Source organism: Ammospiza nelsoni, chromosome 6 (genome assembly GCF_027579445.1).
Source record: "Ammospiza nelsoni isolate bAmmNel1 chromosome 6, bAmmNel1.pri, whole genome shotgun sequence".
Classification (NCBI taxonomy): domain Eukaryota; kingdom Metazoa; phylum Chordata; class Aves; order Passeriformes; family Passerellidae; genus Ammospiza; species Ammospiza nelsoni.
Window position 1 is genome coordinate 25478931 of NC_080638.1, and position 12657 is coordinate 25491587.

At 46.5% G+C, this 12657-nt stretch overlaps 1 protein-coding gene across 1 annotated transcript; it reads right to left on the reverse strand.

Annotated features, from left to right (window-relative positions):
- Nucleotides 1-440: 440 nt before the first annotated feature.
- LOC132074438 (transmembrane protein 178B-like) lies at nt 441-11741 on the reverse strand. Its single transcript, XM_059474263.1, has 4 exons — nt 11360-11741; nt 4648-4761; nt 3263-3400; nt 441-2076 (listed from the first exon to the last, which is right to left on the reverse strand). Exons 1-4 carry the CDS (start codon nt 11739-11741, stop codon nt 1832-1834), a joined length of 879 nt encoding a protein of 292 aa, XP_059330246.1. The 3' UTR covers nt 441-1831.
- Nucleotides 11742-12657: the final 916 nt, after the last annotated feature.

Below are 12657 nucleotides of genomic sequence, written 5' to 3' on the forward strand. Positions count from 1 at the left end.
GTTGGGGCTGTCGCCCTTGCTTGGTGGTTCTACATCTGTGTAAAGGCAGGCTAAAAGCCTCCTGTGCACTGTGCCCACCATGCTGCCTTTGGACCCTCCTCCAATTAGCACTGGATTAAACCCTGCTCTGATACTTCCTCATGAGGACCAGGAGACTATAGTGCAGTAAGTGTACTGTGACACTGATGACCTGCACCTCAGACAGCATCCCTGGCTCTTGCCTGCACAGCCAGTGAACAGCCTGCAGCATGGTTAGAGTTGGAAACTTTTGAACACTCACTTTGCAAGGGTGAACATAATTGACACATGAATGATGTTTGAACTTTGTCATGTGAACTTAACTCCTGAAGCTTTAACACTGTTGCTGGTATGTGTATGTGAGCTCTCTGGGGAATCAGTCAGGTCATTAGTCATAAAGAATTCGAGGTTTCATCCACCGAGCAAGTCTTTCAGTACTTTTAATGCCAGTTGAGAATTACAACTTCCATTTAAAAATTACACTTTTCATAAATACACTGACTTTAGCATTAAGTATCTTACATGCCACTGTATTGTATTTTAAATACAATGTAAACATCTCCAAATGCTGGCCATCTCATCTTTACCTGTGCAGTTTTTGGACACTTGGGAGAGGGGTGGGGATGTAAGAAGGAAAAAAGGAATAGATGGATGAAAGAAAAATGCACTCCAAAGTACTTTGGCTGATGTTCCTGAGTTAGCCCTAGTACTTGTGCTGGTACCAAGTCCTTAGTGCTCATTTTGGAGAGGGATCTTGTTCCAGCAGAACACGCGTGTTCTTGACACACTGCGCTCAGGGCATTTGACAGTGGAAGGGGCAGAAGCCACGCGTTCCTGAGGAAAATACACTGTGGTTCCTTTGGACACTAATGTTAGATGGGGCTGTACATCTGCTATTTTAGCAGTACTGTTATTTGAGCCCAGGGAGAATTACTCATCTCCTTTCACAGAGCAGGAGTTGCACCCAGAAGTTAGTTCAGAAGTGAAAGTTGATCCTGGCAGCTCAAACTATGACACATTTTGAAAAACGTACGTCTGGTGGAATAGTTAAAAGCTGCATGTTGTGTACATCTCCCCATTAAAACAAGGGTATGTTAGCCAGATGAATAACCTTCACTGTGTAAGAAGCTGAGAAAAACTTTCCTCTGCTTTCCCAGAATCTGTAAGAGTTTTCTTGGAGTCTTGCTGCTCAGTTACAGCTAGCTCCTTTTGGAAACAGTTTGAGTAGTGAGTAAATAGCTGAATCCACAGCATGGAATAGCACAGGTTTCTGATTTAAATAAATTAATACTAAGAATGGGCTAATTCTTTGGCCTAAACCTCAGCTTAGATCAAGGTTCTTTTGGGAAAGGATGGCCTGAGCCAACACAAGACATGCCTGTTGCAAAAGTGTTCAAGCCAACTTCACTTAGCTCCTTGCCCTAAATTGGGTCTGAATTACACAGACCTGCAGCAATAGAGTTGGTGCGTAAACATCCCTTACAACTGGACAATAACAGGACCATGGAGGTACAGTTCAAAAAACAGCACAAAAAAAGACACAATCTTGGACTTAATCCCTTGTAAACAGAAGAAAAACAAATTGAAAGAACTGTCCCCCTTAAACCATCAATGATCAAGTTGCCAATAATTCAGACCTGGAGTTACTTGCAATGTCCGTGTCTGCGACTGGAGGCTGTAGCAGCGTCCCATGGGCTGGCATTCCGACAGCTCTGGCACTGCTCCCCACACGCTGACATGCCACCTCTTCCTGGTGTTAACCCACAGCTCTGCCCAGGCTGCGCTTTCCAGAGTCTCTCCTCACTCTCTGGGGTCACACGGCCCCATTTTCTTGTCTGGGTTTTTGTACAGATGCCCGGGAGGTGTTGAGTGACGGGGCCAAAGTGCAGAGGAACCCAGCCAGCAGGGTGAGGCCCAGGCCCCCCCAGGCACAGAACATGGACCAGCCATAGCCATGACTGATGTCCTCTGGCAGCCCATAGACGTAGCGAGGATAGCGGGATAGCTCAAAATTGATCCCAGCTACGCATGTGCAGAGTGAGATGATACAGCAAGTACCTGCAGGACAAAAGCAAGAGGGTTCTACACTGCCCTCAGACAGGTTAATTATGCTCTGGTTTTTCCCTCAGTATTTTCAAAGTCATGCATTTTCAAAATCAAGAATTACCCTTGGGTTTTTTTCTGCAGTCATACTGGCCACTCTCCTTATAAGGCAGAGAAAAACAAAACAAAACAAAAAAAAAAAAAAAAACCAACTAAAAAAAAAAAAAAGAAGGGAAAACATGTAGGACTACAGGATACCTTGCTTTACAAATAACCAGTACTACCTTAGCACCTTTCATTGCAATTTTGAGCTCAGTCATAGGTCATCATGCTTTGATTATCCTGAGACTATTTCCAGTGTCTAATGTCATCAGGTTCCAGACAGTACTTGGCCAGTTTCTCTTATGAAAGGTAATTAGCTCACTGAATCCCAGGGCTGCAAAGTGCAGCACTTTTTGGTTTCCACTAGGAGCACCTACATTTCTGCCAGCTGTACCCTAGGCCCACAAAGCTTGCCCAGATTTCTGTCATCTGCTACACATTCACTGAACACCTGTATAGAGGAGAAAAAGCCTAAGAAGACACAAGGCACTCCAGTATGTTTAATATACAGTACTACACTAGACTCCAGGTCTATACTGCCCATTTTCAAGCTGAAAAACCAAAGTTCAGAAAAAACTTTGGTCATACAGAAAGGCTGCTCCCACCCAGGACAAACAGATGCAAGCACTGAGCTCACATCCTTATCACTGGGCCAATGTCCTCCCAGGCTTGGCTGGTTTGGACTTCATCATTACATGAAGATCTAAGCATCTTTGAGTACCAGAAAGGTGCTCCACATTAACTTATGTTTGTTTGTTATGATTCCTAGGGAAAACTGGGCTGAGCTGACAGGAGCCACAGGCTGCACACTTGGAGCAAGCCAGAGGACTGTACTATTGTGCACATGGCCCCCGTGCTACACACCAGCCCTCTAGAGCAGAAGGCTCATACACACACATTAGGGTCTACTAAGAAACATGCAGCACCCACACAAGCACAGGTCCTGCCCAGTGCTGGAAGTAGTAACTGCACTGAGCTGACATTTTGCTGCACTAAGAAACTCCTTCATGTAGTTGTGGTGGGCTGACGTTACTTTTATTTTTACAAGGCAGCAATACTGAATGTGGTGACTTGAGGAGCAGAAGCAAAAGGCTCTCACCTCCCATTAGGAAGAGCAGCCCAGCCACGTACTGCATGAGCTCCTGCTGTTTGCAGCAGCCCAGCACACCAATGATCCACCCAAACAGGATGATGGAGACAGCCATGCCAATGAAGCCAGCTGTCATCCTCCGCAGATCTGAAGGAAAAGGAAGACAAAAGACATGAAGATGGCAGTACCTAGAGAAAACAGCCAGTGCAGAGGCCAGATGTGGATTTACTGGTTCTAAAGTTTATATTTCAACCATGGACTTCTCCCGTAGCTTCTTTGAGGTAGTTTGCCCATTACACTGAAACTAAGGGAATGCATCTAAAATGGCTCCATTTTGCTGCACACTGTATAACTGGAGAGCATTTCTATCCAAAGTATCAGCCAAATACTCCCCAGCATGGGACAGAAGGGGTACATCACAAACTCATGTCAAACTCATGTTAGTACTGCAAGGGCTTTTCTTTTTTTTTTTTTTTTTTTCTTTTCTTTTCTTTTTTTTTTTTTTTTTTTTTGCTGTGACATCTTTCTTTGGGACAGTTTGTTGGGGGGGAAAATTTTCTGCTGAAAATAGAAGAAGCAAGAGGGGACACTGGAGAGGACTAAAGGATTAGTGCATGGGAGGCACACAGTGTGAAATGAAAAGAGGAATAGTGGGAGGACAGAAGCAGACAGCAGATCAATACAGTATTATGGGAACAACTCCAGTAACAAGCTCTAAAAAAAAGCTTGGGTACCAGTGTCATGAACAGCACTTTGCTTTCCATAGTAAAATTGCCGTTCTTGTCTCCTCCTAGTTCAGTCTCCAGCTGAACTAGGATTTCCTTGGCACTGACTCTCACATGACAGGGGCTACGTTGAATTATGTAAGCAATAGAATAAAAAAAAACAGAGAGAAGTGGGAGCAAAAAAAACCTGATTAGATCATTCTCAGTCACAGGCTACAGGTCAGTTATCCGTGTGGGAAGGACTTGGGCGTAAGGCAGCTTGTGGGCCGAGTGCTGGTGCAAAGACAAACTGAGATGTTCCCTAAAAAAACTGGTCACCAGGGGGTTGAATCAGGTCACTGGTGTGCACACAGAAAATTGCAACAGGATCTATACAGTGATGCAGCACCTTTGCTGTAAGCCAGCTAGGAACTGTCTGTGCTCAGATCCAGAATATGATGACACCTTGCAAATACATCTGTATTCCTGAATTCCCAGCTTTAAGCCCCTCCAAATCCTATGTCCCCTTCCAATCATACAGTTGGCTGCTTGCACTTCCTCACTAATCAATCTGTCTCTATGCTTAGAGCCCAGTGCCATGCTTAGATGAGGTGATCCCAGCCCTCAGCTGGCACTGCATTAGGGCATTCAGTGATGCAAACATTCCTGAGCCTGCTCAGGGCCACTTACGGAGCGCGTGCCACTCATCCTGCCGGATGGTGTTGGTGATGTTGATGGGCAAGTTGCGAGGCAGAGAGCTGGAGGTGTAGTGGTACTTCACAGCAGTGCAGCGCTGAATGACTCCTGTGAAGAGACATCGGTGTGAAACAGCAGGAAAGCCCTCTGGCCTCGCACGCGCTGCTGGGCTGGCTAGCCCAGCAGAGCTCGCACAGGGGAAGCCTTCGTTCAGTAACAGGGCAAACGTAGCCAAAAAAGAGCTGTTTACTTCAAAGGCTTTGGGATTAGGAGGGGAAAGAACCTACAAAGAAACACTGGCAAAGCAGGAGCCAGGTGTCTCTCCAAGAAGCAACAGCTGAAGTTAAACAGTAATGAGAGTCAGGAAAAACATGTCTAAAAGCTTTCTAGAGGAACTGCTGTGATCTTTTTTGGGATGTCTAAGCAGACAAGAATGTGGCCAAGCACCAACAGGACCGCTTCATCTCTAAGAAGACAGAATTGTAACACTTTGAAAATTTTGAATGAATGCTGGAAAGCGAACTGCATAGGAGAATCTTTTGAATTCTCTCCAATAGTCATTGGCTCTTTGCTTAATTTCAGGGAACAGTAGTATCCAGGTAGAATACTATGTTTCCATAATAGCTAAAAGAAAAGTGTACCCCAAATGTAAATGTGAACTTACAAGCATGCTCTTCTTGAAAGGGATTCTTAATTTAGAAATTGGGGGAGAATAAACATGGATGGTGGAGTAGAAGAGAGCAACCAGAAAGATAAAAGAGCTAAATAGTAGAAACAGTTTCTCTTAAACAGTGGCTACAGGGCCATTACCACTATTAGAATGTTAGAGCAGAAGAACCATTCAAAAACAATCAACTGGCCAGTGAGCAATTAAGCTGGTGAACAATCACTACCAGAGAGCTGCAGATTCAGTGATCAGCTTTGCAAAAGACACTAGAAAACCCAGAAGAACTGATCTCTCTGTGGCTCCCACAGCAATGAGAAGCTTGATTTTGTTCTCTAACCATATTCACTGGGACTGTACTGACCTGGTTTCGGCAAGGATCTGCAAAGAGGAAGCCCCCATTTCACAAGATCAGAAGCTGCATATGAGAGGCCCAGGCAATTCCAGCCAACAGGCCAGGGAGGGAAAGGTGATCTGCATTTCCTCCCATTTCAAGTGGGCTCCAATTCTCAGCTGTGCTTCCCACCACCCCTTCCCTTGCTGTGGCTCCCTGCTGCTTCCCCAGCAGCACAGAGCACTTGCAGCTGCACACAGTGCACAGAGGTGCTGCCCTTCACCTGCAGCCAGGGGCCCTCTCCTGCTGAGCAGGGCTCCCTCCTCTCCCTCCTTGCACCTGCCTCAAGACAGGGCTCTGGAGCCGCCTGAGCAATGATCAGCAACACAACGATTTGCATGGACTGTTGAGAAATATGTAAATAGAACTAATGACATCAGATTTCAGATTATAATACACTGCATTCATTAAAAGTATTATTTATGCACTTACATTTCCTGATCATAAAAGTAGTACATATGAAGCAGCACTTTAAATAAGAGCAAGGATTACTATTTTTATAGCTCATTAAAGAAAAAGCAAAGACTAGAGACATACATCCCTTATGATCAAAGCTATGGACTTCTCAGCTAAGACATCACTAAGAAAAATATTGGCTCTTTATTATTCCAGGAGTTTAACATGTAAATTAAAACTAAAACCTCTCCACCTTCCCATACAAAACTGGTTATTTAAAAATTTTTGGATATCAATTCATTCTGCCTCTGGTTTAAAAACTGTACTCCTAATCCTTTCTTCCCCAGAACTCAAAGTGCTGATTTTATATAGTTAGCACATAACAATTATATTAAAACAGCAAAATTGCAAAAAAAAAAAAAAAAAAAAAGCTCAGGACTGCACAGATTTCAGGGCTTTAGCTCAGTGCTGACCTCTAATCCATAGGCTTGGTAACAGCCTTTGATCACACCAGCACAAGCTCTTTTTCCAACAAGATTCCATTTTCCTGAGAGCACAGGCTGGACCCACTCTAATGTGAGCCACCATAGGCAAAACAAGGGAGGCCTCTCTCTGCAGATCTTCTAGAAAAGTTGAAATAGGCAGGCAAGAGAGTCAGAGACTTGGAGAAGTAGTGAGTGTGATCTCAGCTGGATACCTAAGTCATTTTCTCCCAGGAAATTTTAACATGCACCCAGGCACCCTTCAGAACCTCAATTTTGCATTTACCATCACTAGTCTGTGTTGACCATTTTCTGAGTGAATCTCTAAGTCTCACTTGAAGAGATGGCATGCACTCAAATATGACCAGGTACTCTGCAGGACTGCATTTAAAGCCATATAACACCTTGTTCTCTAAGTACTCAAGAAAAAAAGTAAAAATCAAAATCAGGATTGCAGTCTAAAGTTATTGTTAAGCAAAAGGTGTTTCAAAGGTCCTCCAGTATGTCCTTGGATCTGAGCCTTACATACCTGAAATTGCAGCCTATAAAATAGGGACAGCATCCTGCCCTCCATTTCAGAAACCTGCTAGCAAAGTGATTTCCTTTTTTTTACAACACACACTCAGACAAGTACCATAAGAAAGCCTGCCAAAATGAAAACCTTTGCCTTCAGGCAAGGGCTTGAATAGAACAGTCACACGGTGAACAACAAGTGTGTGTTGTCTGTTTTGGCACACAAGTACATTGGGAATGCAGGACAGAAGGAGGCAGGTGCTTCCTTCTCCTCCAGGTCATTAGTTAACCATAAAGCACACAGCCAAGAAAAAGGTTAGATGGACAGCCTGATGCCAGCATTTCTAAGGGCTTTAACAGAACACTGTGAAAGTCACACTGCATGTACAATTTTCTTGATTAAAAAATAAACATGAACGGCATCCAGCAGTGTCACACTGACACTTTCATGGCCCAGCTACATTCCTGTGCCTTCTCACAGCCAACATTGTTTCTAACACCTCATCCTCAACATGTTTTTTTTTTACCCCTCAGGATTGCAACTGCAGACAGGTTCCCCTTGGAAGAGTATACATGAGTGTCTCCGGATGAGTCCTTTCTCCTGACTGAAGACGAAGGATGGGAAAGGTCAGAGTTTGCTTGCTAGACTAGCCAGATACCCAGGCAGAGCACAGGCCCCTTATTCCTAAGCTGCCAGAAACAAGGAAACACCAACCCTGCTGTGATACATTCAGTCTGTAATCCCGGGCTTAGCACACCCTGATTTTCAGTTTAGTTTTTGTCTCCAGCTTTGAGACATGCAGGTTTTCTTTACACAATGTGCCAGAGGTTTATGAAGAAATGGAGGGGGTCATTTCCAATTCTGCTACATGGCCCAGTATCAGAGCAGTTCAACTCTCACACAGCTGGGAGAGACTCCCTCCTACTCATGAGCAGCCACAGCCAGCTAGCATCTAAATACCATGTGAGGCCTGGCCCTCCCCTCCTTCATGCCCCAGGACCAATTGGCCATTGAAGCTTCCAGGCCTTTTCCGACCATTTCTGCCCAGGATTGTAAGGAGCACCACGGCCACGCATTCACTGTGTCCACATTGTCACCCAAGGGCCACCAGATCAAATGAATCAACCTTTCTTTAAAATACCCCAAGAACTCTGACAGATCCCACTGACAGAACATACTTACCAAGGACCATGACCAAACAGATCAAGTTTGTTAAACATGTCACTATAATAGATCCTCTACAGACCTCACAGGCAATCCTGTAACTCTTCCCACTTCTCATCAGTGAGAAAGAATGGGAAGTACAGATACCAGGACTGAGCAGTTTTCTCTCAAGGGCCTCACTATGGCCCCAAACTGGTGTGTTCCTCTGCTTTAGGATCCAGTGGCTCTCCTCACTTTCTCAGCTACATCGTGGTACCAAGTCTTCTCAGTATATATGAGATGTACCAGTCCCACTCCAGAGACTTTTCAGAGCAAGCCTGAAAAGCAATAAAATGCCTGGTTTATCAACAGCGATGAACCTTTTATTTTTTAATCCTTCAGTTTTGGGATTTTAAAGCACATGTTCAATGAGCCCACCAAGTCATCCAAAGCATCCTGCTAGAATGGATCTTTCCCAATTCATCATCTTCTACTGTCACCATTTTGTAAGCAACACTTTTTTACTCTACCAATAGGTAGAGAAGACCCCTAAACAATATATAATGAACCCTTGCAGTACCTCACTGCTTAAGAACAGCCCATGCAGATGGTTTTTGTAGCATCAGTTATTGAATGTGGAATCCACATAGCACAGGCTCTACAAGATGACGTGTAGTGCTCCTGTTCTTACACTCAGAGAACCTCCCATATGTGCACAGAGATCCTCTGTTTCCCCACCAAATGGTTCAGTTCTTCACCTTCTATCTCTTACTTCTTGCTAATCTCCATTTCCCCCATGTGGTTTTTACATCATTCCTTCTTTTTCCTTTTAATTGTATTTTTAAAATGAAACTGTATTTTTTCACAGTTCCAAAATAGTCATTTTGCATTATAAGAAAAATCTCACATATCATTCCCATCTTACATCTAAACATTTCCCACCTCTCAGTTTTGCACTACATTTTCTGACTAGTTTTTTCCTTTTAAATTTATGAAGTGAATATATTTTGCTTTTTTAAATATCCCAGATATATAAATGGATGCTTGTATATGCATCATTATCTACAATGCTCAAGTATGCAAGTTTCCATGAAACTGCTTTGTATTAATAGCAGTAGATTAGATGGACTACAAATCTATGGAATTATCTATGAGTATGTGTATTTATGGACTTAAGTAATTTATTCAGAATTCAGGAGAGATGCAGAAAGGAAAGAAATCTTATTCCAGAGAGACTAGAAAAAAATGGAGACTATAAACCCAAACCAAAATTACCACAGAACTGTTGGAAAAAATTTACTCCTCTTTCACTAGATTAAGGAATACTAGGAATAAAGAAAGGCATCACACATCACCAAAGAGCTAGCTGAAAACTTAATGCAAATTGAGGAGGAATAGGACTTCCAGCAGTGCACAGGAGCAATCTTCAGGTCACACCAGAGGAAAAAATACCAGCTTTTCCTTTTCAGAAGCACCAGATCTGGTATCATGCTACAGAGAACAGCTCAGATGCAGCCACACCTGACCATCAGTTGGAAAAGGCTGCTTAATCACAGTTGTCAGAGAAAAGACAGACAGTGGGAACGAGGAAAGGCTGCTAGTAAAGCAGGTCAGGAGAAGGGATAAGAGAGTCATATCTATTTAAAGATCTGATTCTACAAGAACTATTATTAATAATTTCCCTCTGTAAGATGACACATAAATCTTTACAGTAGCAACTGCAGACCGAATAGGCAAAGAATATAAGGGGGGCAATGCTTTTTGTAGGGAAAGGCAAGGTCTCAAGGTCTTTTATTAGAACAGCTGGGGGAAAAAGGAAATAGAGTAGACAGAAAACATTTTGGATTTAGAGTCCTTTCAATTTTACCCATCAAACACTGAGGAAGACCATTCACCACCCTGTAATGGCCTGCATATAGAATGCCGACTCTAGCCTCTCTATGTGACTTGTTGTGGTGTTGGGAAAATACCTTAGAAAGAGAAGTACTGAGACCAAACTAGTATCCTTCCCACCCGTTCCCCCATCTTAGCTAATCTCAGTGGGAGCTGAAAGCATTTTGCTTGATGTGAAGCAGAAAAATAGATAAATATTTTACATGACAGCCACAATTAATAGAAAGAAATTAATGAGTCCCCTTTTAGTGAAAGGAGTTCAGCATGGAAATAAAAATGAAATGACATAAAATGGATCCTAGGAGAATAAATTGAGAAAGAAGCCAGCACTAGAGTTTCGAGAAGTAAGAGTCACTGCTGTGCATTGGAAAGAAGGGACAAAGACGAGCTGAGATTCACAGTGCCAGTCTATCCAGCCTCTGCTGTGCAGGACTGGCGTCACAGTTGGAAGCCAAGCTGAAGAACTGCTCTCGCTTTCTTAAGATAGCATTTCCATTTTGTGCCTCAATGGAAGCACTTTTCCCAACTCCTACTCTCTCTGTGCTAATATGTACCTGCTGGAACACTAAGTCTGTTATTTATTATTAACCATACATAACCGATTGACTTCATGGGTCAGCCCACTACGTTATTTGTACCATCAAATGCAGGACTTTTATTTATACTTCATGGCCTGCTTGGCTTTGTACCATGTGCCACAACAGTAGAAGATCCATAGCTTTCTCCCCTTTCACCCCGGGGGCCCTGAGTGACATCTGCCACCATGAAAGCCTGGCAATCTACTGCAGCAATGAGAACTCCCTCATGCTAGAATGGGAACAACAGGTCCCTTTCACCTTGCTGCAAAAATCACAGTGCTATCAACAACACTGCATGTTTCTCGGCACTCAATTAGAAGGAAGCGTCAGGGTTAGGAGGACGCCCACCGAGTCAGGCCCTGCACTGGGCCCCCGAAGGGGCTCTCTGAGGACGCGGTCCCACCCAGCACTGCAGCATTTCCAGCAGAGAGGGAGGCGTACAGGACCCGGGATGGGGTCAGGGCCGCGCTCGCCGCTCTCCGCACGCCAGGGAGCCACGGCTCCGCCGGGCTCCATCCGCGCCCGCCCGCCGGCCCGCTCTCGCCCCGGCAGCGGCAGCCGCCGCCCCGCCCGCAGCCCCGGAGGCACCGCGCTCAGCACCACGGACAGCGGCGGGGCCGCCGCCGCCCCCCGCCCCCGCACCTTTCCGGATGAGCTCCTCGCTGTCCGGCTCGTAACCCGCGCGGTGGCAGCGCCTCCAGAGCCCCGACACGGTGGAGTTGAAGCGGCGGCCGCAGTGCGAGTCCAGCGCGGCGGAAGCGGCGGCGGCCGGGGCGGGGGCCGGGGGGCGCCCGGGCAGGAGCGCCCGCGGGGGTCGGGCGCGGAGCGGCAGGTGCGAGCTGGGCGCCGACATGGAGCCGGGCGGGTCGCTGCGCTTGTGGCCGAAGCCGCGGCAGCGCTCGCGGTGCCGCCGCGCGTCTGTCTCGTACCAGGAGTCGGTGCCGATGGCCACGGCCAGGAGGGCGAGGGCGGCGGCGGCCAGGAGCAGCCCGGTGCCGCTCAGCGCCTGAGCCGCGGCCGCCATCTTACCACGCCGGGGGCGGCAGGGGCGGGCGCTTCCCTGCAGCCCGGCTGGGGCCGCCGCCCGCGGCACCGCCCCCGGAAGGGACGGGCCCGCGCCCCCCGCGCCGCGCCGGGCTCGGTCCCGCACCGCGGCATCCCCCGGCGCGGCCTCACGGGGGTCCCGGAACCGCCCCCGCCGCGCCCGGCTCCTGCTCCGCGGACCGAGGGCCCCTCCCTCGGCGGAGCCCGTGTCCAGGGCGGTGCGGGGGTGGCCGCGGGCAGCTGCCGGGGATGGATGACCGGAGGAAGGGGTGAACCTACCCTCCGAGCCTTTCCGCGGCCTCCTCTGGCCTGGCAGACGCCCGTCCCGCTGGCTTGCCCGGGGCAGAAGGGCAGAGACCAGCCCAGCTCAGGCCGCGGAAGCCAGCAGGTTTTCAAATCTACACGAAATGCAAACACCACCCGCAACATCATTTGTTGGCTTTTGGATTATGACTTCTCCTCCACCCTTCATTATCAGTTAATGGAAAATAAGGCCAGAAAAATGTCCATCTATTTTATGCAGTGAGAAGCAGATTAAATCCGAGCCATTAGTTAAATGCAGCATTTTTAGGGGCACAAAATCCCTTCTGATCCCGTTTGTTGTATAGGGCTTGTTCCTCCAGCTGCAGCACTACCAGTCAGTCCCCAAAGCCAGTTGTTAGGGCATTGTCTCATCAATTGTGGCCTCCAGATAAAATGATCTAGTAATATACTATGCCTAAACTACTAATTTAAAATCCAATTTTGAAATCCTCAGCTTCGGGTGTTTTTTGTTAGAATTAGTTTTAATTGGATCCCAGGAGCAAATGCTCAGCTGTAGGAGATTCTGATCCTTTCTCCCTGCCACCACCTTCCCCTTGACACTTGGTCTCTCGGCCACACTGAGCACAACCTAA

Coding starts and splice junctions, on each gene's coding strand:
- LOC132074438 (XM_059474263.1), bottom strand. CDS start 11,741: ATGGCGGCCGCGGCTCAGGCGCTGAGCGGCACCGGGCTGCTCCTGGCC. Junction 4,762..11,359: donor CGAGGAGCTCATCCGGAAAG/GTGCGGGGGCGG, acceptor GTCTCTTCACAG/GAGTCATTCAGCGCTGCACT. Junction 3,401..4,647: donor GGATGAGTGGCACGCGCTCC/GTAAGTGGCCCT, acceptor CTTTTCCTTCAG/ATCTGCGGAGGATGACAGCT.